Source organism: Puma concolor, chromosome C2 (genome assembly GCF_028749965.1).
Source record: "Puma concolor isolate L17-30 chromosome C2, mPumCon1.1.hap2, whole genome shotgun sequence".
NCBI classification, from domain to species: Eukaryota; Metazoa; Chordata; class Mammalia; order Carnivora; family Felidae; genus Puma; species Puma concolor.
In genome coordinates, this window is record NC_141675.1 from 149,007,618 (window position 1) to 149,034,685 (window position 27,068).

The 27,068-nt window shown below is 46.6% G+C and overlaps 1 protein-coding gene across 5 annotated transcripts in view; it reads left to right on the plus strand.

Moving 5' to 3' along the window:
- Window positions 1-27,068, plus strand: part of ITSN1 (intersectin 1) — a 220,595-nt gene that overhangs the window by 152,083 nt on the left and 41,444 nt on the right. For 3 of the 5 annotated variants that reach the window (XM_086675891.1, XM_086675893.1, XM_086675892.1), the window contains 8 exons: window positions 71-230; window positions 3,617-3,822; window positions 4,614-4,696; window positions 8,542-8,708; window positions 11,982-12,027; window positions 14,398-14,519; window positions 17,621-17,738; window positions 19,381-19,572. In XM_086675891.1, the coding sequence (XP_086532017.1) occupies window positions 71-230; window positions 3,617-3,822; window positions 4,614-4,696; window positions 8,542-8,708; window positions 11,982-12,027; window positions 14,398-14,519; window positions 17,621-17,738; window positions 19,381-19,572 (1,094 nt within the window). The remainder of the gene's footprint in view (window positions 1-70; window positions 231-3,616; window positions 3,823-4,613; window positions 4,697-8,541; window positions 8,709-11,981; window positions 12,028-14,397; window positions 14,520-17,620; window positions 17,739-19,380; window positions 19,573-27,068) is intronic. The other 2 variants (XM_086675894.1, XM_086675895.1) reach the window with 1 other exon arrangement.

Consider the following 27,068-nt stretch of genomic DNA (forward strand, 5'->3'; position numbering starts at 1 on the left):
TGCATCTGCTGCAGGTGAAAAGCTGGCACCTCAGGAAGTACTTCTCACGGAGGCCTACTTTTCCTTCCAGGTGGCCCACCAGCACGAATGAGAAGCCAGAAACCGACAACTGGGATGCGTGGGCAGCCCAGCCCTCACTCACCGTCCCAAGTGCAGGCCAGCTACGGCAGAGGTCAGCCTTCACTCCAGCCACGGCCACGGGCTCGTCTCCATCCCCTGTGTTAGGCCAGGTGAGAGCAGTCAGTGGGTGTGCGTGTGTATACATGCTGTATACAGTGGCGGCACATTTGGCAAGTGCTTATTGGCCGGGTTGTTTGTATGCACGTGGGGCAGTTGGCAGTGCGGGATTCGGTTCACATTTTCCCGACAGCATCGAGGGGCCTGAAGAGTTCAGAGGAGGGTGATCTCCCGCACAGGTTGACCAGGGAAGCTTCACTGGGGAAGTGGCATTTGAGTGGCATCTTACAATGTGTCAATTTTAGTAGGAAGTGGAGCAGGCCGGCCCAGCAGCCGGCAGAGTCTGTGAGGAGACGCTTTAAAGTAGGAGAGGAGAGTGTTTGGCGAAAAGCACGGACCAGTCAATTTGGGGAGACCACTGAGTATCAGAAAACACATTGACTGACTATAAGTCAATGGGAAGCTCTTAAATGCTCAGCTAAGAAAGTGTTTCTGAAAGGATAAAGTAGTTGTTCTGAATATTGCTACCCAATACAATAAAGCAGTATTTTACTTACTACGATAAAGCTAAAGCAATGAAGTGTCTATAAATAACCAAACCAAACAGAGCAAATGCCCATCTGGCAGGCAGTCAGGGGTCAGGGTCAGGGTTAGGGTTAGGGTTAGGGTTAGGGGGGAGGTTCGAGCCGAGGGCGTCGAGCTGTCAGCAGCCAAGGACGGAGACACGTGCCCGTTGGAGCCAAAGGAAAGGAACGCGGTCCAGATCGAGGAAAGGATTTGGCCTCAAAGATAAGCAAGGAGGGCACAGAGAGAGGTTTTTAGTTGGCGGGAGGAGTTGGGTTTTAGGCATGTTAAGTTGAAGATGAAAATGGGGCACCAGGTGGTCCCGTCTGACAGGCAGTTGGAACATAGGTCGGCTCCGAGGAAATGCGCGAGATCGTCAAAAAAGAGAGAACAGAGCAAGTAAATGGAAAATACGCGGAGCGTGTGTGTTCTCCGATCTGGGAGAGGAGCAGGAGCCCGCGGCTGGACACGCTCCTTCCCTGTGCTTCTGTCCCGGCTCTGCTGTTTGCAGAAAGGGGGGTGGTGAGGATCAGGGCAGAGAGCGTTCCGCGAGAGGAGTGTACTTGTGGCCTGGGAAGGAGTAGGGTAAACCAGTGGCACAGGGCTGGGGGAGTGGAGGGGGAGCAAGTAGGAGCTCTGTGGCAGGGAGGGAGGGCACCGAGGAGAGAGGGAAGCACTAGAGACGAGCGCCAGGAACGAAATGGTGTGGGATGGAAATGACATTCAAGCTGCAGAAGGAAGACGGGATCCTTCTTCTGGGAGAGGAAGGGGGAGGAGAGGCCAGAGAGAGAGAAAGGAGAGAAAGGAGGTCAGGTGGCCGCATCCTTGGGAGGGGACCCTGAGGGCCGGCAGAGTGCACACAGTTGGAAGTGAGCGAAGAGCAACGGTTTGCTTGGCTGGATGGAACCTGAATCTGTAACCGGTCGTGTCTGCACTTTGTCTCCACTTTCTGCAACGATGCTTACTTCACAGTTTGGGACCAGAAATAGCGATAGTAATAGAAGCTGCTACTATTGCAATTATTACTGTCACAGCAACACTAGGGATACATTTATTAAACTCTCTTAAGCCAAAGTGTCTCTGTTTTATAATGTGGAAACTGAGGCCTAGGGAGATTAAACAGTTGTCCCAAGTCACAAAATTGGTAAGTGACATGCTTGGGGTTCCAGCCGGACCGAGTCCATGCTGTGTTCGGCCCCAGGCTGGTTATTAGGACATTTCCACGTGGAAAAGTTGACAAGGCAGGGACGGGGAAGACGTTTCAGGAGGAGAGTGTATGAAATTCCAGGGAGGGCCCATGCAGCCGAAATGGCTGACCCTGGGGTCTCTTCTTGGCCCAGACATGAGTGGAGGCTGGAGGGATTCAGCAGCAAAGAGAGCCGCGGGCTGCCAGGCCGTTAGGGTCGGGGGGGGGGGGGGGTTCCTGCGAGCCCCAGAGAGGAGAATGGGAGGTGGAGAGCATAAGGGCTTTGAAGGAGTGCACAGTTGAGATGGAAAGGGGTAGGGATGTCATCAGTTTAAGATCATGAGGACCCAGGAAGACGAGCTTATAGAAGTCGTAAACATGGACACCCGGGCTGTTCGACCTGGCATAAATACTCTGTACGTAATACCAATGCAGTGTTGAGAGGAAAGTGTCCTCTAGAGGCAAGTACAGGTTGGTTCTGAATGAACTGTCTTTGGGCGTTGTCCTTATTTCTGTCCATTTTCATGGGTGATTGAATGTTGACGTCTTTTTCTTTTTTTGTATTATCTTACGATATCGTGATGGTTTTATGTTACAGTTTTTAAAAAGATAATAAATGCCTCACCCTGCCTTTCCAGCCTCACCTCCTCCTCCACCCCTCCATGAAACTAGGCCGCACGCACCCCGGAATGGTGCTCCACTTCCTGGACCCTTGGCCGTGTACCACCTCGAGGCCTCTGCCCGTGCTGTGCCCTCGGCCCAGAGCGCTCTTCCTCCGAAGCCCTAGCCCGCAAAATCCTTGTCGTCCTGCAGGGCCCGACTCCAGTGCTGCCTCCTCTGTGAAATGTTCCCTGTTGCCCTCAGGCACAAGCCATTCCTCTTTTCTCTCTGTTCCCACAGCGAATAGCTGGAGCCTCTTTGTAGTCGATTTCATTCTGACAGGTGGTACACGTCCCTGTGTGTATCTCTCTCTCTTTCCTGTTAATTGTGACGTCTTTGCTAATAATACCATAGTGACCTTTTAGTGTAGTGCTTTACGGTTAATAAAGTCTTTTACCCTAAATTATTTTGAGGAGGCAGAGGTGGCACTTTATTCATCTTTGTAACCCCACGTGGCCTTTGCGTGTAGATGTTTGTGATGGATTACCGTCGATCTATGCCAGCCAAACCGCTGTGTCTCTAAAAAGGAGCTAAAACAAGCACAGTCCAACGCAGGGCATCTTTTCCTGTGCCCACCCAGACGAAGATATCAGCTAATTATCCTTTGAGACTCTGTAAGATTTCTGCTCCAGTATTGATTAATCTTTCACCAAACACTGGAAATGGGGGAGGGGGGCCCTGGGCAACTTGGGGGGTTAAAATAGAACCAAATGTAAAAGGCACACAGCCAGGTGCCACAAAACAAATACGACCTCCTGGCTTGTTCAGTTAGGGGGCTCTGGATGGCCACACAATGGCTTGGGGATAGGTTGGCAGGTTTTTGCCTCTCCTTTTGAAACTAAGTGATCACTAAGAGACGGTGAAGCATCCAGCCCCCATCGCGGCACTGAAGCAGGGTCCTTTGTGGCTGTGTGTGTGCTGTGCCCATGTACACCTCCTGGAAAGGAGTGTTCGTGCCAATGTTCGTGTGCCCTGAATTGCTAACAGATCGCAGAGTAATGAGAGGTCCTTTATGTATTTCCACACAAGGGTGAGAAGGTGGAGGGGCTACAAGCGCAAGCCCTGTATCCTTGGAGAGCCAAAAAAGACAACCACTTAAATTTTAACAAAAATGATGTCATCACCGTCCTGGAACAGCAAGACATGTGGTGGTTTGGAGAAGTTCAAGGTCAGAAGGGTTGGTTCCCCAAGTCTTACGTGAAACTCATTTCAGGGCCCATAAGGAAATCTACAAGGTATTTGTGTATTTATATGCTTCTATTAGATGAAAACAATGTTAGGCATTAAGTTACTGCTTGCATTAGTTAAGATTCACAGATAGGGCTGCGGGATTATTTTGTCTTCTGGGTCTTTTAACTGCAAAAGTTAAGAGTACGCAGCCACAGAAGGCAGCCTCTTGACAGATAAATGTCAGTTTTTTCTTCCCTTGTGGAAGCCTGTATGTCTCGTTTTTCATTGACTTCTGTAAGAGGGAATTCTACGCCAAGACCTTGAACATTCTTGCGGATTTGTTGGCAGATAATGCCTCTCTTCATGCTTAGTACCCAGTCCTGGGCCAGGTACACGTGAATACCCACAGGCCCAAAGCATTTGGGGAAACAGTGGAAAGAATGAACTATCTTTTTTTGTTAGGAACCTTATGGCATGGACCCTTTAACATAAAGAGTGTTTAATTATTGCGTTCATGTAGGTGTTCAAAGCAAATTATGAGCTTTAAGAAGATTTTAAAAAATAGCAAAAATATTAGACAAGCATCTATCATTCAGGCTTTGAAATAGACCAGTATACCCTGACTGTGCACCCAGCCTTGCAAGTGCTGAAACACAAGAATGTGAGCCTAGAATCATGCCTTGTGCACCTTGTGTATTTCAACTTAGCCCAAGAACAACTGTCTCCGCTGTAGATTGCTCAAAGTTTAAACGTTAAACAGCTTAAAAAGAAAAATAAAAAGGAAAACCAATGTCATTTGTATGATTTTCTTTGAAGATAAAAATTATAAACTCCTTTCTCCCCCAACCTCTTTCAGCATCGATTCTGGTTCTTCAGAAAGTCCCGCTAGTCTAAAGAGAGTAGCGTCTCCAGCAGCCAAGCCAGCCGTTTCGGGAGAAGGTGAGAACCTGAGTCCAATTATGTTCTTTAGAAGGGTCGAGGGGATCACATAATATAAACTGTAAATGTTTGAAAGAGACTGGATTTCACTTTAAAATAGATCGCATTAATTTATGTTCAGTGTATTCAACTCCGAGGTAAAATTAAAAGGTGAAGATCTTTACAAAAGCAAAGGACTTTCAAAATAGTATCAGATATATTAATCATAAAAACTGAATCTTCTAATTCTATTTGATTCTGAGCCCTTTGACTTTTGAAAGAGGCCCATCAGCATGACTAGGGATCAAGTTTTGTGAGCATCTCTGTCGCTGAATTGTGGTCATTGCTGCCCTTGATAGAGTCTGTTCCTCCCTGACTCGTAGATAAATGTTTTGTTTTAAAACTGTAATTACACAGTCAAGGAAAGCTGTCTGTCACAGCAACCTCAAAGCCATCTTCTACTACCTCAAATGCAAGTGAGAAGTTCAATTTTTCTGTTCCTTGTAAATATCCACACCAGATGATTTAGGCCTAAAAAATTCATCTTGAGTGCTTATTACACTATTAATTAGTTGCTTTATTTCCTGGTCTTTACCCCATGAAATAATTCTAAGGATTGTATATGCCGATATATGGGATGGATTTTAAAATGCACAAAACCCACATGATCCAGGCTCTAATGGTAAAAATCTTACGTCTTTTCTACATTCAGTGTAGCCATTATCGTAGTCTTCATTGAAGAATGCTGCCCACACTTCACACGCTTTCCACCACAAGTCTGAACAGTGTTGGTAGCTAGCAGATGTCTGCCCAGTTGTGTACTAATTTTTCATGGGTTCCTCGAATAAGTTATATGAAGATAGAGTGTTCTCTCTAGTTTGTTTGCCATCATGAGATTGTTGCATTCCTTAGAAAGCTTGCCTTGTGAAAAAGAGTTATTAAAACAATTTTTTCAGCGGAGGCAGCAAGGAATAAGGTTTAGTGGTATTTCAGACTCACGGTAACACGATTACTTTTTCAAAGGGAATTTTCGAAGCAAAAATGTTTATAAGTTTCTAGGTATAGCGGTAAAACCTCATTACTACTGAATAAATCCAACATTTTGTTACATCCATTTGTTGCTATCTCCACCAAAACAATCATTGGCATAGTTCTATCCGTATACATTCTTATCAGTCATCTTAATGAGTTTTTTATCCGCTGTGAGCAGAACAAGGCAAAAAAAAAGCTCTTTTTTAAACATAGCATGTACATCAGTATTGTATAAAGCAAATCATGATTCCACCCAAATTCAGTGTGTTATATCTAGTTAAGTCTCATCAGAAGGCCAAAGTTGATACCCTGGCTCTTCACCTAGTAGCCATGTAACTTTGGTCCTGCCTCCACTTCCTCATCTGTAAAGTGTGCGTAAGGACCGCCCCTTCAGGTAGGAAACCATTACAGGATAAGGAGATAATTTGTGTAAAGCATTTAGGAGAAAGGTCAGTAGGTATCTGCTACTGTTACTTCCTGTTTGCTTCAGTCTCTGGATGGTCAACACAGAGTCCCTTAATGCAGCAAGCATGCTCATGTACGAGCAGTGTTGATGAATGCTGATTTGTTTTGAAACCTGTGCAGAGGCCTCATCCCTTGAGGCCCCACTATATAGGTCACAGGTGAGCCAACACATTGTTTAAAGTTGAGTAACAGAAGAGAAATTCTAATCTTAGGTGACAATGACTACATCCCTTGTGAGGTGACTTAGGTGCATTAGGAAATGCTAGGAGAGACTGAGGGCATTCAGGAGCCATGTGGGAGCACTTGGCATTTGAAGTTCTGAGAAAAGCTATTTACATATAATAACGGGCCCCTTATTAATACTGAACTAAAGGTAATCCCATTTCAAGTAAACCATAAACCAGGTTAGATTGTCCAGTGGCACAGCTCTTAGAATATACCGGCATGGGAACGGCCAGTGCCCTGTGTTAAAACGTCTCTAGAGGAGGGTCTGAGGGCCACTGTGTGGCCACCGTCCTGGCTCCCAGCTCTCACAGAGCCCTGCGGGAGCCTCAGATTCCTGGGTACGTAGCAGGGCAAGCAATGCCACAGTCTTTGCAGTCTCCTTGGTATCCCGTAGTGCAGCAGCAAGTTCAGCCAGAGTTCATGCTTCTGAAGTTTCTTAAACATTTTGCAAGTTACTTCAAAATGCGGATCTGTTTTTGAGCAAGTGACTTTTCAGTGCAAGAATCACTGGGGAAAGTCTGGATTTGCCAGGGATCCTATCTTACATGGCCAAACACGAGCAAAGGAGCAAGGAACAGCAAAATGAAAAGGGAAAGGTCAGAATATTGAGAAACCAGAAAAAGGAATATATTAGTGAGAAAAAGAATGTCCTTAGCAAAACTGCCAGACTTTGATTTCCGTGTGTGGGAAATCATTTTTCCACGTTTTCACTGTGGAGGTGGGTGTTAGCAGCACTGGAGGACTAAAGACAGAGAGTCTTCTGTTCTCCCTCGCACATTTGGATGACCTTGTGTCTGCCGTGGGGTCCGTGCTCGCCAGCAGTCGCAGGTCAGCACTGCTGAATTTGAGGCCGCCCTTGGAGGGCTCTCCCACGTTGTAGAGCTGCCCATGTTAGCACACGCATTAGGGTGTTTGTGTTTTTTTTGTGTTTGTTATAGCTTTCATTAGTACCTCCCGCAGAGGCCCTTATAATTAGCCAAAAGGATTCCTCCATACTGAATTTCTGCCTAGTAATTAACAGTAGGCTGTGAATATAAGGGCTCCATGTGAAGGTTTAGTGAGAAACCTGCATCATCCATCATAAAAATGAACTTTCTGGGTAAAAGGTGATTTAAAAAAAAAAAAAAGCCTTTAAAAACATACACAAAAGGCCTAGGATACGATGAAGAAAAAGTAGAAGCGAGAAACTTAGGTCTGTCTTTCTATAAATCTTACTCTGTTCCTAGTGTAGTGTCTAGAATGTTGCGCCTAGTGGTCTTTCGGAGAGTGTGATTCGGTTTCTAAGCCTTAGTAAAACCAACTGTTTGTCCTCCAAAAAGAAAAATTTCCTCTGGAATGCACACCCTTCACATTCAAGGGGGTAAAGAACATTGACTCTTATTTTTGTAAGACTTGAATAATAAAATGTAAGAAACTGAGATTTATTTTCAGCTCGTTCAGAAAGGCTTGCCTGTTTTCTGGGATTGAGTAGACATTACTTTCACCGTCAGTCCGCTACCTGTTTATGCACTTGAATGACAAGTAGGTGCCCATTTTTAACTAAATAGTATACATCTTTTGTGTTTTAACAGCTTCCTACCATCTGTGTGTATGGCACAAAAGGGCATAAGTTTTCACTCGGGCACTTGAATAATGAAAAGAACTGTGTCTAATTTACATGCAGGATATACTGTATCTAAAAATTTTCCAAAATTGTGACTTGATACCCTCAAAATGGAAGTACAGACATTTGATGTGTGTACAAGATCCTGTGTGCTGGTGCATCTAAACCAGCACTCAGCACAGCACGGGTACTCAGTAAATGTTAAAAGTAAATGTGAAAACCATTTTCACTCAAAATCATGACATCAAATGGTAGCTCACTCTTGGTACTCAGTGTCGGTAAACATGCGGTCGGCTCTTTGGTTCCCGTGGCTGGGTCTTCCCAGGAATTGTCTCCCTGTCTACAGTTAACTGAATTTTTATGTGCAACTTGGGAATTTAGAGCCCAGGGTGTTCTGCAACTCTGTTTTATCTGTGACTAGCCTTTCTCTTGAATGGATCTTACCCTAACTTCCTTATTCATAAACTTGCATTTGCAAAGCTGTCTGGGATTTCTGTAAACAATCAAGCTCTCTCCGTATCTCAATATTTCTCCCCACCAGAATTTATTGCCATGTACACTTACGAGAGTTCTGAGCAAGGCGATTTAACCTTTCAGCAAGGGGATGTGATTTTGGTTACCAAGAAAGATGGTGACTGGTGGACAGGAACAGTGGGCGACAAGTCTGGAGTCTTCCCTTCTAACTATGTGAGGCTTAAAGATTCAGAGGTAAACCCACATTCACTGTTTCCTCCCCCTTTCGGTGCGGTGATTCTCTTTGCAGGGAGTCACGATATTGGACGGTGGAACACTTTGATGGGTTTTGCTAAAGTTCTGGGACGTTGACAGCAAATACAGTGACCTGTAATTGTTTCAACTTGTCATTTGGTGCTGCAGGGTTCCCACAAGCAGAAGAACCCCCTGGGACTAAGTGGAGATTGCATATAAGGAGGCTGGTCTGCGTCACCTTGGTTAATGTTCAGTATTCATCTCTGTTCCTACATGTGACTGACTTAGGATTTGGAGTAAACATTCTTGATCAGGTCTTCACGAGCACTGATCTGGGGTACCCGAAGGAAAACAACACAGCAGTATTTTGCCCATGTCAACAAAAGAATGTGGGTGATACTGGCCCTAGAACATTGGGCAGTAGAGAGATTCCAAAATTTATATTTTGCCTACACATTAGGGAGACACAAGATCTAAGAGATCGATACACTTTTGGCTAAGCCTTAAGGTCTCAGACCCATTGATCAGGGCCTGAATATGTTCTAAATGCTGTTGTCCTTATAAATCAGAAATGGCTGCCATTGTTGTTACATGGGGCCCTAAAAATTCAGTTGCATAACAAGTGGTCTTGAAGTGGTGCGAGTTTAACGGAATGGGGTGGGCCTCCAGAGTACTGGAAGCCTAGCTTTGTAGGGGCCAATGTCAAGTTAGAGGAGAATTTCAGGGTAAACCAGTGTACTCATTTAACAGAGAGCCATTGCACATAAATAAACCAACAAGAACTGGCTTTCCCCTACCCCACCCCCTGCCCCCACCCCCACACCTGCTTTCTCAGGTGTAAGCCAGTGGACCGAGTTCCTCTCTCATTTGAATGCCAGTCTCAGGGTGTAAAATTGGGCTTGGTCCACAGGCCCCGTGTGTGCAACTGCTTTGGAAGCCAGGAGCCTGGCCCCACACTGCAGCCTGTTCATGGGCCTTCTTCCCTGCAGTTCCCAGGAGCACTTTGTATTTTGCTCGAGTTTTGTTTTTTCAGGGAGTGTCATTTTTGCTGTTTGGGGTTTTTTGTTTTTGTTTTGTTTTTTCTTGCTGTGGTCTTGAAAGCAGCTTATTGAAACACCCAGGAGGGGTTTGCAGGCATTTGCCTACCCCTGGAGAATATGGCAGAAGCCAGGTAGACAGTACTTCTGTCCAAGAGGACAGCCAGCGAATTGCCCTCCTCAGACCTGGAGAGGGGAGAATTAGGCTTTTCTCCAGGCTTCCAGTTGGATCCAATAAGAATCCTACAGATGGTATTTCAGGGGCACAGGGGAAAAAGTACAACTAAACTCAGTTTCTGTTACGAGGCATGAAGACTTTTCAAGTGACTACCTGTTGGTTCAATTAAAAGACAAAAGCCATTACTTATATTTTACTTTAGTAAATTATAGCCTCCAATAAAAAAAAAAAAAATCTGAAATCAATAAGTGAAAGAAAAAAAAACTGACATTTTTAAAGGTAAGCTGAGTCGTAAGGTGCTTTTTAACCACAGTCTTAAATTATGAGCCACAGAAGAACTAACAGCGCTAAAGATTTTGGACAAACATTGAGTGAGCTACATTATTTCATAATGATGAAAACATTGAAAAAGTCAGCTCTTTCATTTTCCTTGGACACGAAGTTCAGTGTATAAGGAAAATTTCCTGCTAAAACCAGACCCAGCCTCAGATACCAGAATTGCCCTCTGGGCATGGGAGTGTCTGTCCTATCCTGGCTTTTCCCTTCTCTGTAAGGGAAGGGCTGGGACACATGGCCTGGGGCGGCTTTTCTCCTGCATTCTTGAGGGGCGCCAGGACAGAACCTGATCTCCTGAGTTGTCTTAGCTTCTGTGCGGCTGTCATGTTAAACAAGGAGCGCACTGGGGCTCCCGTGGCTGGCTCAGTGGATAGAGCAAGTGGCTCTTGATCTTGGGGTCGTGAGTTCAAGCCCCACGGGTGGAGAGCCTACTTTAAAAAAAAGTGGGGGAGCACACTCAAGCTACTTGGACTCTATCATTGGGTGTTGCCAATTGCAATGTTCCTTTTATGGACTATGGAGAGCGTATTACAAGCCCGTACTGGGAAAGTAACTGGTCATTTGGAATCTTATTTCATTAATATTCCTTTATTTTGATACGCAGCGTATAAAAATAGGAAAGGAGATTGGTATTATACATCTTGATAATACAGAAATCATAATCAGTGTGAAACTTGTAACTCAAACTTTCCCCGGTAAACGGTTATTAAATTTCAATGACCCAAATAAAGAGACTATGATATGTTAGATAAATGACATGTTTTTATTCTTACAGTAACTGTCATTTACTTTATTAAGCCTTTTGTTTTGTTTTGTTTTGTTTTGTTTTGATTGGAAAACTTAATTTACTGGCAGATAGGGACTCGAGGACGAAAATCAATTCAGAATAAAGCACTTTGTAATGACAGATTACAGTCTGGCCCCTGTCCTGACTCGAGGTCTCTGTTGGCTTGTTCAGCTGGTTTAAAATTCCATGAGTATCCATAAAGGAATTCAACCCCAGAGCACTTTTGGAACAATTAGTAGTTGCAAAAAAAAAAAAAAAAAAAGTATGGTCTGTTTCTATGGATTGTACATCCAGCATTGATAGAGGACTTTCAGTGTTAAGCAGTGTAAGATTTGAGCGGAAGGGATACACAGGAAAGGGGCTGCCTCTTTGGATAAAGATGTCAGTGGGATGGGGGAAGGTGTGTTTGAATTGCCACTGTACCGTTTCCGTTGTTAAAAAAAGAAACCTCTAAAAAATGTGGCTAAATATTAATATTTTATGTAGCAAATCTGGATTTCGGGCTCCTAGATGTTCACAGCCCGTATAGTTTTTGTGTGTGAAATATTGAATAATCATTTGAATATAAGCAGGAGCTCAGTGTTTAGGACACAGACTAACAGTCTTCCTCGCCTGGCACCCCCTGTTTGGTTTGACCCAGGGACAGTATGCTATATACAGACAGAACTTGAGCCCGCTGGGATCCTACAGTGCCACATACTTTGCTCCCTTTTCCCTAAAGAAGAGGGTAAAAGCTGTGTGTTTTAAAGTACTTATTTTGTCCCATGGTTTCCTGGTACCCATCTGATGTCAGGAGATACAGTGCTGCTGTGTTTCCCCAGACTGAACAGGGGGCTTTAGGGGCTCGAGCGGGCTTGTGTCATCGTTGATCGTTTTTTAAGTTGCATGACCAAAACTCTGCAGTATGCAAATGAGACCTTTTGCTCTGTTTTAAGGGCTCTGGAACTGCTGGGAAAACAGGGAGTTTAGGAAAAAAACCTGGTAAGTTACAAACCCTGATGCTTCTTTTTCAATGTTTTGAATGTAATTGACAGTTGCTCCTGAATCTTTGTTCATTAGAGGCCAGAAGCCTAAAAAGAAAGACAGAAGGACCTTTCAAAGGAGTGGTTGGGGTAGATCCTTTTCTTGAAATCCGTTAATAACGTATACACGGTTATGCAGTATGGCTATTGCTTCACACATGGGGAGCAGGGACGTTGCTAGACAGAACGTTCTTGGGTTGTGAAGAAGTAAGTCAGGCAGTGTGGTGGCAAGTTGTAATTCATGGAGCTGTACGATTTGGGCTCAGCCGCTGCTTCATCACCCTCTTGGTAGGTCCAGGACACTCTTTTCCTCTCCTGACAGCACAATCCGTCCCACGACATAAGTAGTGGAGAAGAGTCAAAGAGCAGCAAAGCACAGGTCCCTTTAATTTGGAAGCCCATGGGTTGCTTTGCCTCAGGTACACACTGAAGGCACAAAATTATAGCCATCCCTCCGAATTCAGGACTTTAGTTTATGTAAACAAACTCACATGTGCTACAAAGAGCACCCTGAAAGAGAGGAGAAAGAAACAGATGTGAAATAACACGGTTTGTATGGCACGCCGTCCTCACTTAGGTCATCTGGGCGTTTTTGCCGTGAGGTTCTGTAGGAAATGGTGGGTTGAAGAGTTCCTGCCAGGCTGAGGGGACCTGGTGCTTCTGCGTGTCGTGGTCCGCCCCAGACAGGCTTACCCAGAAAAGTGGGCTCTCAAGTTGCCCTAGGGTTTTAGTCAGACTCCAGATACTGGAACACCTGAGTCAAATCTGTGTTTTAACTGTGAGTGTTTCACCTTTTGGATTGCCGTTCCAAAGGGTCCAGATGGGCTTAACGTTATCCTAAAACCAACGAGCTGCTCAGGGACACAAAAAGACAGAAAAGAATGCTGGGGCAGATTGCTGGCTGTGCATGCCAGGTCCTTTGAGGAGCGGGAAAATCCGAGGCCAAATAGGACACTAATTGGGACTCTCTCCAAACCAGAAACTCTTGGAATCTAGAGCTAGTCCTTGGTGAGTTACAGGAGAATTCTTACCCCAGCACAGATTTCCCAGAGAGGGCTGGGGCCAAGGTGTGTAAGCTGGCCTCCGTCCTGCTTCCCCTGATCTCCCTGAAGCATCTGGCAGGGCCGGACCTGCCCCCTGACAGCCTGGCGCTCCTAGCATGGTGGCCGGAGGCTGGTGGCAGAACAGGGTCATGGGGGGCTTGTTGCTACTGTGCCTTTTAGAGAAGGGGGAAATACCTGTCAGAGGGGGAGCCTTTTTACCTCTTGCCTTTCTTTCTGTCGTCTTTCTTTACCTCATTCCTTCTTTCTGTCAAGATCTGTTTTGACGGGGAGAGAGCACGGAGGAATAGAACAGTTTGTTCCTCACTGCTTCGAGAAGTTCCGAAAGCAGTCACTGTGGATACGCCAGAATTTAGTCAGAGAAGGATTTTGTCTTTTCGTACTCGACCTCCTGTGCCAGTAGAAATGTACTCTTCAGAGCCTGGTCTGTGGTGCTGCTGGAATTTTCCCCATGAGATTTTTAACATTCAGGGAAAGTACAGAACTGTTTACGTTTCTTGTTTTTTTTTTCCGTGCTGAACTGTTTATTCATAAAATTCCCCTCTTAACGCCAGATCCTTTTTTTTTTTTTTTAACTCGAAATAAAAAGAAATAAACGCGCATTGACATGATTCCTACCTGATATTCAGGGATCACCCTCAAAATGTGAGCCACAAAGAAAATGGTCACGTGGGTGGGGCTGAGCTTCTAAAGCCACAACATGTAAATCAGCTAGTGCCACGCTCCCAAAAGTTTCTGGAGAAAATAGGATTTCTCTGTTTACTTACTTGGCCGGTGGGAAAGCTCCACGTGAGTTCCTTCATTCACTTAACAACCCTCGAGTGAACCCTCGAATGAAGGAACCCTCGAGTTCCTTCATTCACTTGACCCTCGAGTGCTATGGGGTGGAAGGCGGGCTGGGGAGGAAGGAGGCCCAGCTGCTGACGACAGGGCATTCGCAGTAATTGTGGGCGGGGCTGGGACAGAAGGTGCCAGAATTGGGCACAGGAGTGGGGTTCGTGGAGGGAAGTTGGTCAGTGAGTTCTGAGAGATGATGAGGAAGTCCTACAGCAGCACCAAAAGGCCACCCGAGTCCTGGATTGCTGCCTTTGGATTGGAGGTCATGGAATGGGGGGTGACTGAGTGAGCCATCTTCATTTAGTAGAAAGCCAGCCCAGTGCAGTGGCTTTGATGACGTTAATCTGTGAACCCGGGAGGTGGCTGTGTCTTCCTAGGAGCTCTTCTTCTGACCATAACGCTGCGCTGTGCTGTTTGGTCTTGTTTTCCAGAAATCGCACAGGTGATTGCCTGCTACACTGCCACGGGTCCCGAGCAGCTCACCCTGGCCCCTGGTCAGCTGATTTTGATCCGAAAAAAGAACCCAGGTGGATGGTGGGAAGGAGAGCTGCAAGTTAGTGTCTTTTCCTTGTGTTTAAAATCCTCCATCCAAAGTTGAATGTGCAAAATCTCAAAGGGATACAATTTCATCACAAAGGACAGCTAACCCCGCACCGCCTCGTCCTGCGTGTGGATGTCGGGAGAGTGCACACCATCGGAACCTATGTGTTTGTTTTCTGAGCTTCGGACAGCCAGTGGCAGAGTTGTGAGAGCTAAGGATTCATTGAAAGACTTATCCAAATTTGTTTTCACCCCTGAGTTCAGATAGTGAGGGTTGGTAGCATGAGAAATCATGACGAGGGACACCTGCAGTGACATCTCAAGTGTCATGGCATTATAGAAGCAGAGCTCATCATCGGTAGCAGTATAAGGTGTGATACGAAAGCCACATCTGTACAACACAACGTATTTAGACCCGTGTGTGTGTGTGTGCGTGTGCCTGTGTCTTCAATTCACCGTTTTATCAAGGCCAAGGAGGGCAAGGTCTGTATATTGTGGTGAGCTGTGCATATGGGGCAGCAAGTTAAGAAATCAAGTGCCAGCAGAGTGCGGGGTGAGCCAGAGGACTAGAGAAACGTGTCTTGGGTGGAATGAAAAGCTTGCCTGGAGTAGAGCCAGAGGTTAAACTCGTCTCGGGCAGCTGGCTGGTGGGCAGCCATAAAACCCGTCCAGCAGGGCTGACCACACTGACCTTACAGGCTCAGGAATCTGACCTTGACCTCTGGGGTCTCGGGACCCACTCCTCTTTGTACTGTTGTGCTGGTGTCGCCTCAGGCTGCCCCCAGGTGCTCCTCTTCCCTTCTCAGCCGCTCCCCTATTCATCTTCCCAACCATCGGCGACATCTCCGTTCCAGCCCCATTTCATTTGGTGGTTTGCTCTCTTGAAAACAGGTGACTCCCCTAGACTCTCTTAGCCTCACTGAGAGTAACGTGCCCCACCCGTGGTTGTCTCCCAGCCCTCCCCCAACCCGCCAGAGCTGGCCATATCCCACCTCCCCCAGAAGCTTTGTGGCCATCCCACCAGCAGCAACCTCTTCTTCCCCTGAATGATGGTGGGGTCCCGATGCCCGCACCACTCTTGGTATTTAATACTGATGTTGATGTCATTACTTAGCTTTTCACACACATTTCTCACGTCTGCATGTAGGTTATCAGCTTTCTGAAAGCGGTAACCATAGTTTTTCATCCTCACATTCCTTGCACCTTGCTCAGAAGAGAGTTTTGAACCGTTTTGGCAATCCACAGTAAAGTGGGTGAATTGCCGTGCATGGAGGGCTTCTGGCACTTTCACTGGATACACACATGAAGAAATTGCCAGTGAGCTCTGTGTTCCGTCCTTGTGAAGCTGCAGGGGCATGGCAGAGTCGTTGCAAGCCATGTGGCGGGTACTGGACAGATGAACACGTGGGGGCTTGCAAATGAGAGGCTGCCGTCGTGGGCGGATTCCTTGTAAAAATAAAAGCTTTAGCCCTTCAGCCAAGGGCATGAAGTCTATCAGAGCACAAGGAAAGGGAAATTTGATCTGCGTTCTACAAGTAACCCAGATGTTTCCCTCTTAATAAGTTGGCAGGTGGGAGGGCAGAGTTAAGGTAGAGGAAGCTTTCTTATCTCTTAGCTTCATTTTCTTATTTTGGGAATAGGTAATATATTCACATGGCTGAAAATTCAAAAGTGAGGGGCGCCCGGCCGGCTCAGTCAGTGGAGCGTGTGACTCTTGATCTCGGGGTTGTGGGTTTGAGCCCCAAGGTAGGCGTAGAGATTACTTAAAAATAAAATGTTGAAAAAGTAATAAAAAATAAGTAAAATGCAGCAGTGAGCCAAAGGGGATGCAAAATGTCTCCCACCCAACCCCATCCTCAAACGCAACCGCTCTTTTTTTTTTTTAATGTTTATTTATTTTTGAGAGAGAGCGTGAGCAGGGGAGAGGCAGAGAGAGGGAGACACAGAATGTGAAGCAGGCCCCAGGTTCTGAGCTGTCAGCACAGAGTCCGATGCGGGGCTCGAACCCACGGACTATGAGATCATGATCTGAGTTGAAGTCGGGCACTTAACTGACTGAGCCGCCCACGTGCTCCAAAAGCAACTGCTTTTACCAGAGTCTTGCTTCTAGAGATACAGCGTGTGTGTGCATGCACGTGTGCACACGGGTAAACCAGTTTGAGTTCTCTGTTGCCATTGGTGTAGTTGTGTGGTCATAGCGCTGCTCAAGATTCTCAACTAGACTCTTCCATCTCACAGAGTGAGTCAAAAATTGCAGGGCTCAGCTCACCACCTTTATTACCCGTTCCTCCATGTCATAGGCTATCCCTTTCCGACAATACCCAGCATGTAAACACTCAGTAAACGGGTCTTGTGTTGAATCAGATGGAAGCGAAGGAGAAAAGAATGGCACTGGAAATGGCTGTAGCCGTCATGGAGGCCTGATGGTCTTTGAAAACAATGTCAAGTTGAGACTCTTTATGTCCTGTAAATATTACAGTATGTTATCTTGTATCGTCCAGAAGAATGAGGCGTGAGGGTAAATAGGGACTTACCACTAACTAGCTTATAACGCCAAAACTCACTTTTCTGGGCCTCACTTTCTTTATCTGGGAAATGGGAGAAATAATAGGATTCTCCCTTCCGGCATTGTGCAGATACATACATGTAACCTGCTCAGTGCAGAACGTGACTCATCAAAAGCACCAGTAAGTGTGGCCTGCTGTGATTAGTAGTATTTTATGATGGTTACTACTTTCATTCCTGTGAAATCCGTATGTCATGTTGGCATTTGCCATAATCTCTACATTACCTGAAATTAACACATCAGAGCCGGCACTGCCCGAGCAAGGGTTCTAGCTAGGACATACCACATCACACGGAATTGTGATCCACACAGCCCAGCCCGTGCAGAAACACTCCAGGCTTTGCTGACCAATGACTGCCACGATTTGAATTTCAGCTACGGGGTTTTCGTTGCATAATCTAGTAAGTAAGTGAGAGATTCTACTGTGTTAATGCCACTTGGTTTGCAGTTTTCTGTAAACTGTACAAGTGCTCTGTTGCATAGCAAAAACTTCATCACGAAGGATCATGAGCCTCTTAAACATTTTGATGTAATTATTTTCTTACTAGGCACGTGGGAAAAAGCGCCAGATAGGCTGGTTCCCCGCTAATTATGTAAAACTTTTAAGCCCCGGGACGAGCAAAATCACTCCAACGGAGCCACCGAAGCCGACGGCGTTACCGGCAGGTAGGTGGTTTACGATCTCTATTTGGAAGACGGCCTGCAGGTCACGTTGGTCTTTCCAGTCGGTTTTCTCCCGAAGTATCTTAGATTGTTTCTCACATCTGCTGTAAGCACTTCCTGTGCTTGCGGGGACTGATACCCAACTAATGTGATCTGGAATATGTTTTTCAAAAGGACCAAGTATCTAAGCAGCTTTGCTGTTCTGGGTACAACAGGGCCCTTGTTGGAACCCTCTTCCTAAAGCAGCCATGAATGCTGCGGCATTAAAGCCAGATTTTTCTCTTGATTTCCTTCCAGCTATTTAATTTGGGATTTGGGCGAGGGGGTGAGGGGACAAAAGGGAGCTCCTAAACATAAATGGCTGGGGTCTAAATAGGTCAGGAGATAGAGCTGGAGGCCACGGGGTTCTGTTGGTTGCAATATGCTGTTCACTGAAGACTAAAATAACTCCCCTGTGACATTTCCTGTGAACAGAGGGGCTTCGCTTACTGGGCAGGATGTTGCACACACTCTCCTAAAGGACTCAAAAGAACAGAGGGCACTGCGGCTGAGCCGGTTGGCTATTTTCTGCCCGGAGAGACCAAATTAGATGCTTTGGTAATATTTGAGGCGGGTGAGGTCAGGGGAGCAGGATTCTGCCTTAGGTCTTTAAAGCTACCAGTTCTTGGGTGGCATCTGTGGAAAATGCAGAATTTTCGTTCGTGTCCTTGCCATACATCCCAGTGAAATCAGATTCACACTTGGCAGCCTTTGCAAGAAACGAAAGGATTGGCAAACCGGGACTGTGCCCAGCCCCAGCTGGGCCTCTCTGCCTGAGCTGTGGCCTCGTGTGGGCGGAGGGGTGTGGTGCCAGCTGGATCCCCCCACCCTCCCCGCCTTGGGGGGATGCCTGGCAGTGTCCCTGTCATCAGGTTGGTTGAAACCCACAGAAAGGATTTGCTGAAGTGAGTCAGTTAGCTGGAGAATTTGAAAAACCTACACCCATATACAGGTTGGTTAAGAAAGATTAATTAGGGGCACGACCTCACCGTATGGTCTTATCTAAAGTGTGACAATGCCAGGAAACGAAGGCAGTTTAACCTCCCACACGTTCGAGGGAAAAAGAGACAAGAAAAACTATTCTTGAATGTGGAAATTTCTCCTCTGAGACAAAAGTTTGAGACACAAAGATAGAGCAGAATAAACACGGATTTTCACTGTTCAGGAAGATTTGGGTTTGTGGGGAGATCAGATGATAATTACCTTCCACCTTAAAAAGACAAAAGGAGAAGCAAGAAAGGAAGCAGAGAACTGTAGCAAAGTCCCTGGGATGCACGGGATGCACGGCTGACCCGGCTTCCAGAGTCAGCATTTTTAAGGAGTTCCCCTCCGCTCAAATAGAAATGATTCCATGAGCATTCAGTCATCAGTGTAAATTTTCTGCTGACAAGTCCACATGAGAAAGAGGAAGCGTTTATACAAACTAAAGACTCCATGTGAAATTTTGCTGTCCTCTTGGTTTTTAACCCATCTTCCTCTGCTGCCCTCGCTCTGCCCTGTCCCGAAAGAACAGCACTAACACGTGGGCATATCTGATGACCCCAAGTGGCCCCTTCCGCGTGCCTCTCGGCTGGGCAGCTCTCACCTGGCCCTGTGTCTTCCGCAGTGTGCCAGGTGATCGGCATGTACGACTACATCGCCCAGAACGACGATGAACTGGCCTTCAACAAGGGCCAGATCATCAACGTCCTCAACAAGGAGGACCCCGACTGGTGGAAAGGAGAAGTCAATGGACAAGTGGGGCTCTTCCCCTCCAACTACGTGAAGCTGACCACAGACATGGACCCAAGCCAGCAATGTAAGTGCCTGAGCGGCTCCGTTGTCTCTCCTGTCTGGTTCCTTCCGGTAAAACATGCAGCATTGCTCTGATTCTGCCGAGCTTTGTTTGCAGAACGTAAAGCTAGACCATTGCTGCATTCGCAACAGTCTCTTTGAAGACCTTCTGTAATGCAAGACTTTTATCTTGTGGGGTTGTTTTCTTTTCTTTTGTTTTTTTTTCATTCCTTCTGTAGCATGTCCCCTCCCTCCCCTCCCCCCTTTTTCCTTTTTTTTTTTTTTTTTGATCATTTTGGCACCATGCTGTTGACATGCCTGACTCATTTTCCTAGCTTGAATTTTGCTCATTGTTTTGTTTTGCTTATGTGTTGTTTTCCTCCTTTTTCTAGGAATCATATGTTGTCCATCCCCCCCTCAGGCTTGAAAGTCCTCAAAGAGACCCACTATCCCATATCACTGCCCAGAGGGATGATGGGAGATGCAGCCTTGATCATGTGACTTCCAGCATGATCACCTACTGCCTTCTGAGTAGAAGAACTCACTGCAGAGCAGTTTACCTCATTTTACCTTAGTTGCACGTGATGACAATGTCGAGTTATGACTTGCAGAGATAGAAGCAAACCTTACAAAATTACACAGGGTAGTGGGTCCTTTTGTGGCTTTCCTAGTGACTCGAATTGACTTCCCCCCCCACCTTTGCACAGGTGCTTTCGATAGTTTTAAAGTGTTTTTAAAAATATATTTTAGCCTTTTAATAAAAATCAATAAATTACTCCTTTGCCATTTTGGTTTTGCAAAAAGACCCACTATCAAGGAATTCTGCGTGTGCTATGGAAAAAAAAAAAAATGTTCCAAATGTCCATAAATCTGAGACTTGATGTATTTTCTTTGTTCATTTTGTCCAGTGTTACCAACGACATTGTGTAGTTTGGGTTTCCCCCGCCCCCTGCTGTGGAAGCAGAGGAATTCAGTGTATATGTTTTAAAGCCGTGTAGAATGACCCCAATTAAACGGAAGGTGTTTGGCACTTGTTCGTGTGTATCAGATGTACCCTGCCGAGCATGTAATAATACATCCTGTACATAAGAACTTAGTTCTTCCCATGGCGAAAGCTACCACCTTGTACGATGCTCTAATCATATTGCATTAATCTGATTTTGCACAGTGACCTTGTAGCCACAGGAGAAAGCACCTGTGTTTTTTTGTTCGGTCTCAGATTTATCTGGTTGAGTTGGTGTTTTCTGTTTGGGGTTTTTAATCTTGCGTGTTTTCATACCGTAAAATCAGTAGACGACGCCGCTGAGGTTGTCACGATCAACAGTATCTACAATCTCTCCTTAGTCTCTGTTACATGAAGTTTTTATTCCAGTTACTTTTCACGGAATGACCGATTTTGAACACGTAATTTTCTTGACAAGAAAGAATGTATAGAAGTCTCCCTGCAATTAATTTCCAATGTTTACATTTTTTTTAACTAGACTGTGGGATTTCTGCAGATTAATACGAAATGGAGCTCATGGTCCGTGTATGTGTTAGATGTGTTGTAGCTGAAGCCATGTTGTGTCTTTTAAACACTAGTTGGAAGCTCTCAATAAAAATGCCCGCTGCTGACAGCACAGGACACCGGGTGGGGGGAGCCTCAGCACAGTCTCGCGGTTCCACTAATGCCTTTGTAACCTGAAGTCACCTTCTGTTTTCACGCCTCCCTCGGGGGCGTCTGTGCAGAGCCCCTCCCGCACTCACACGGCGCGGAGAATGGGGGCTGCTTCCCCTCGTTCCCTTGCGCTCCAGTATTTTCATGGATATGAATGTAAGATATATAAATACATAAACCTACGGCTTTAACAACTGTAATACCACCTTTTGGATTAGTTACGTGTATAGATAATTAAATTCTTCATACAAAAGTTAGACGGAAATGTCTCTGTGTTTTGATGTTGGAACCTGGCAGTGGTGACGGGGAACCAGACAGACTAGATGGCAGCCGGGGCCAGCTGCCCATGTGTCCATGGGGACGCTTGGGCTTTGAGATACAGACGCCATCCGCTCCTCACGGAGTCTTCTTTGACCCCCCCACCCCACCCCCACCTTGCTATCCGCTCCTCCCTGATCAAGGAGTAGAGGATGGCCCCTTATAAGACGGGTTTTGAAGACTAGAACTACCGCGCAGCTGAGCGGTTAACTGTCTCTTCGGGCTTTTGGTGCACGTCCTTGATACATTGACAGGTGTGTGACTGGACTCAGGGTACAAAACATTTCTCTGAAAGATGTATCATAATAAGTGTCTGATGAACATCCAGAGAACGTGTGGGTGGAGATGGAAACTTTCACGGCTTCCATACTGCTCCCCGCCATCCGTTTCTGCCTCGCACACGCCAGTCTTGTCGCCTTTGCAGAAATAAACCAGTGTATGTGTTGAAGAAACTTTGCTCTGATGACCATGCACTTGCTTCCGATCATGAACTTCACTTAGCGACCCTCCTCTGCCCTTCATTTGAACAGTGGTTTCTATTTGGGGGGGGGGGGAGGGATCCATCACGTGTCTGGCATCCTACGGGACTCCGGGGAGAGTGTGCTGCTCAGTCACTACTGGAGACAGGGTCCCTGTCCTCATGGAGTCTGTGTTCTAATGGGAAGAACCAGCAGAAAACCAAACTACCGCAGTACATGTAAATATATATGGGCTGTGTGTGATAAGGTGATAAGTCCTGTGCTGGAAGTATGGTTGCAAGGCACCACTGAGCAGGACATCCAGTTGGGGCGGGCAGGGCGGCAGCAGGGAGAGGGTCAGAGAACCCTCCCAGCAGGAAGTGATATTTAACTTGAGACCTGAAAGAACTAGGGGCCAGATGAAGCCGGAAGGAGAAGTGGCTGTTCTAGGCACAGATGTCAGGACGTGCAAAGGCCAGGAGGTGGGTGGAGAGATCTCTGTCCCCAACCTCCTCCCTGCCCCCAACTTGTGGAGCAAGGATCAAGACAGCAAGCCCCATCTCTTGCCCAGGAGCCCTTCCCCCATATAAGCCAATGTTTCTTCTCCAGCCTTGAGTTTGGTTGAAGTGACACATTGTCAAGGTGGGTACTGCTGTGCACTCTGTAACTCTCTCTACAATCCCCTCTCTATAGATCATTCCTCCAGGCTTCCTTCTGGTCTGTGAACGGACACAGGTTGTTCCCCAGGACATGCTCTTTCCCCCTCAAACCATTTGGTTTGCATTTGATTATAGAGTGTCCATCTGATCCACTTCTTCTCAACCAGGGGGAATGCTACCGGCATCTAGTGGGTGCAGACCAGGGATGCTGTGAACTGCACTGCAGGGCACAGGACCACCCCCACCACGGAGAATTATCTGGACTCAGATGTCACCAGTACCAAGGTTGAGAAACCCGTCCCACCCACTGGCCACCGTGGTTAATGTTCACCTGGTTGTTCACGGCTAACATAGGTGCCTTGCTGGTAGTCGCTGCTTTTGTTCCGTAACTACTGTTGAGTAAACTTAATCATGTAATAAGTTCATGCTCTGTATCTGTGGCGTAAAAAGTGTCCCAGAATCTTGGTTCTATATTTTAGACTTGATCGTACTCTTCTTGGCTATTCCCCATTGTATGCAGTTTGGTACTAAAGTACTTTTAGTCCTGTTCTCAGAAAATCTGCTTAACAGGAAGTTGAATAAAGGAGAGAAAAAGCATCTTTTAATTAAGTTAGCAAAGTGATGCTAGGTATCTCCTTTGGCCCCAGAGTTTAAAGATGTTAGATTTTTTTTTTTTAGTCGTTTAACAAAAACAGCTGGTCATTAAATCATTTAATTTCATAATTGGTGCCGATTTGTCATGTGAATGTATCTGCAACTGATCTGTGGGTACAGCGCCATATGGACAAGACGTGTCCAAATGAGATCACCCTCCTTTTGCAGTTTTGAGTTGCCTTCCTAAGGCCAGCTGCCTCTCTGCACTGCAGAGCAGGGCCCAGAGAGCTGCAGAGCGGGAACAGAGTGGCGGCCAGCGGGCCAGAGCCTGGACTGCCTCTGCGTAAAAAGGGTGCCCTGGAGAAGCTGATGTAAAGGAAGGATTCTTCCCTTTGTAAAGTAAAAAATATTACACCATTACACATATGGCAGAAACTGGTGTTTGCCCTGTTTCTGGAAGGGAACTGGGCAGATCCAGACTCCCATAAGCAGATGGCAACTGGGCTCTCTCTCTATGCCTTCTTTGATCCCATCCGAAGAAAACCCTGGTAATACCAGCTTAAGAAAACCCTCTCAGTAGTAGGTTAAAACATGGAATCACCAATATTCCCACCTCTCACCTATAAAACCGCAATTTCTGTTGCTCAATATGCTATATGCCCCCCTTGGCATATAGTAGGTTAAGTACTCAGAAATGCCTGTTTGAATGAGTGGGTTGAGCAATTAATACACGAGGAAGAGGCACTGGGGGTTCCATTCCAAGCACACCACATCACCCCCCAAGAGGATACCGAGGTACATTTGCAGGCCCCTTTCCTTTAGCTGTGAGTTTCCCAACAGCAACTGTGTTCTTGGGAGGGGCTGCTCCTGGGGTCTGTTGCTCATCTGGTCCGTGAAGGAGGCCAAGGACCAGAGATGCCAGGGTGTGGCAACCTTCCTCTGGGCCAGGTCTACCCCTGGCATGGGGTCAGGGAGGCAACCACCCAGATCACAGTTGGGGAACGGGCCCAACAAATCACAGCCCTGCTTCCTGGCAAATTGAAAATTAATTCCTGAGAGTGAATATTCATTTTTTTCTTCTAGCAAAAGTATACGTTAATCCTATTCATTCCTTTTAGTTCCAAAACACCCAAGAGAATTTTTATGAAAAACTACATTGACTGCCAGTGGTCCCAAAATGCACAGGAAAAAAAAAAAAAAACAACCCAAGTCTTCAAAATGTCTGATATTTTGGATCTGGTGGGATAGGGGAACACAATAAGGTCAAAGATCACGATAGCTGTATGTGAATATTTCACTATTTCGCTTCGGCCAGAATTCTTTCTCTTGGGCTTTTCTTTAAGAAAATTCCACACACAAAAAGCCAGGTTTCCAGAATGTTTCCTGGTGTGTAGTTTTTCCATCTCAAAGGGTTCCATTGCCACTCGGGGGAAAGTTGTTTTTTTTTGTTGGTTTTTTTTTTTTTACTATCTTTTAAAGTTTATTTTGAGAGAAAGAGAGTGCATGGGAAGGACAGAGAGAGGGATAGAGAATCCCAAGCAGGGTCTGCACTGTCAGTGTGGAGCCCAGTATGGGGCTCGAGCTAACTGAGATCATGACCTGAGCCGAAATCAAGAGGCGGATGCTTAACTGACTGTGCCAACCAGGCGCCCCAAGGAAGTTCTTTAAAAACTCCCTGGACATTTTAATTTTTATTATTTTTTAAATGTTTATTTATTTTGAGAGAGAAAGATCACAAACAGGGGAGGAGCAGGGAGAGAGAGAGAGAGGGAGAGAGAAAATCCCAAGAAGGATCTACATTGTCAGGGCTTGGGGCTCCATCTCAAGAGCCGGGAGACCGTGACCTGGCTTGAAATCAAGAGCCCCATGTTTAACTGAGCCACCCAGACGCCCCTCCCCGGTCATTTTTAAATGATAGGATTTGATTCACAAAAAAAATTAAAAGGTTTTGTTTGTCAAAAGTGAAAATCAGCTACAAAATTATACCAGGGCAACTTGCTGTTAAACACACACTACCTCTCAGAAAATACCAGGTTATTGTTTTATGTTGTCAACAGGCTGGGTGTGTGTGTGTGTGTGTGTGTGTGTGTGTGTGCGCACGCGCGTGCACGCCTCCGTCTTTAGCTTGGTAATATTGGGTGGGGTGGTGAAAACAGACCCATCACGCTATAGAAGATTCTGGCTGAGGCGGACCGCTGCGGTTCCCACATCTGCCCCGCACCTGAGATCAGGCTGATGTTGCAAGCCTCGAAAGAGGAAGTGTCCCCTTGACTCTGCCCGTCGTTTTTTAAAGTTGGGCAGATCCTCCTCTTTGTGCAGTTGCTCCCGAGTGACCTACAAGGGGCAAAAGCACTTTATCTAACGTTTTTCATCAAGGAGCCTGTTTTCACTCCGTTGAACGACTTGATTCCCCTGGTTTCTTCCCCTTCCCCGTCCTGTGCTGCCCCCTCCCTTCTTGGTCCCCTGTCACACACACTCGAGCTCAACGGGTCCACCCGCCGCACTCCAGGCCCCACCAGGAAAGTGGGGGGAGGTCTAGGGGCGGGAGGGGTGGGCGCACCCGTGCATGTGCATGCAGAGAGATGCCACCCACCTACCCACCCCCATCCCTCCCTCCTTCCCCCCTCCCCCCGCTCCCCGATCGGTCCACGGAATCCAGATCAGGGAGAGCCAGCCGTGCGCACTAGCCCTGCGCTGTGAGCTGAGAGCGTGACGTTCTCAGAGGCCCCTCCCCCTCTCCCTGGCTAGTCCTTTGACCTTGTGCCACGTGAGAACAGCAGCACCTCAGCACCAGCCGCCTCCCATAACCACGACTGTCTGTGTGGAAAGGTGGAGACCATTCCGTGTGTGGTTCACTCATAGCTGGGGGGTGGAGGAGCTGTTGCCCGATGCCTGCACCTTGTGGCACCTTCTCAGTGCTCAGGCTCAGGACGCAGCCGCCTCCTCAACCCTTCTAGTCCGGCTCACCCCCACTGCAGGATCTTCCAAAGACACAGGCTTGCCAGAGACGCCCGTGCTCAGTGCCACCCCGAGAACGGTTGCCTTAGCGTCTCCGTTTCCATGGCTGGCCTCTGCCAGAAAAACATGGCGCCGAAGATACTAACACGGCCTGTCTACAAGTTCAGGGTAATATTTCATTCCATTTCTCTTAAAGTTTTGGAGTATTTTATTTTCCTGTAGGCAGATAGTGGCGATGGAGGAGTCTGACGTAACGGTACCCTGGGCTTTTATAGAGGCCAGGAAGGGATACAGGGTGGTGGTTCGGGACATGGGTTCAAATCCCAGCTCTCCCACTTCCTAATTGTGTGATTGTGGCCAAGTGACTTAACCCCTTTGTGCTATAGTTTCCTCATTTACATATGGAGGGATAATAATTGTACCCAGCAGGTAGTAAGCCCCCCCCACACACAGACAATAGCCTTCTTGTCATTCTTACAGGAGAGAAAAGGCATTTGCACCTGGTCCTGGGCGTGAAGGAATCCATTTAACTGGCTTCCTCCTTTCTTGCAATAAACCGAGACAGAAGGTTGTGTGCATTTTAAGACTTTACAGAAAGCAGTGCTTTTGTAGATAAGGGATTTTGCAGAGAAAAGATTGGACAGCTTCCTTAAAACCTTCAGCCGTCTCATTCATTTGTGCACAGATCGGGGTCCCCTTTTCTCCAGTAGTGGGAGGCCCACCTGTGTTGGAGTAAGCACCTTCCTCACGCTCCCTCAATGTGCGGTGACACCCAGCCCCGTCAGCGGACGCTTGGCAAATGGGAGAAGTTGCCCTGTGTTTCAACACGGCTGGCGGCAGGGAGGCCGACAGAGCAAATGGAATGTGCGAGGCTTCT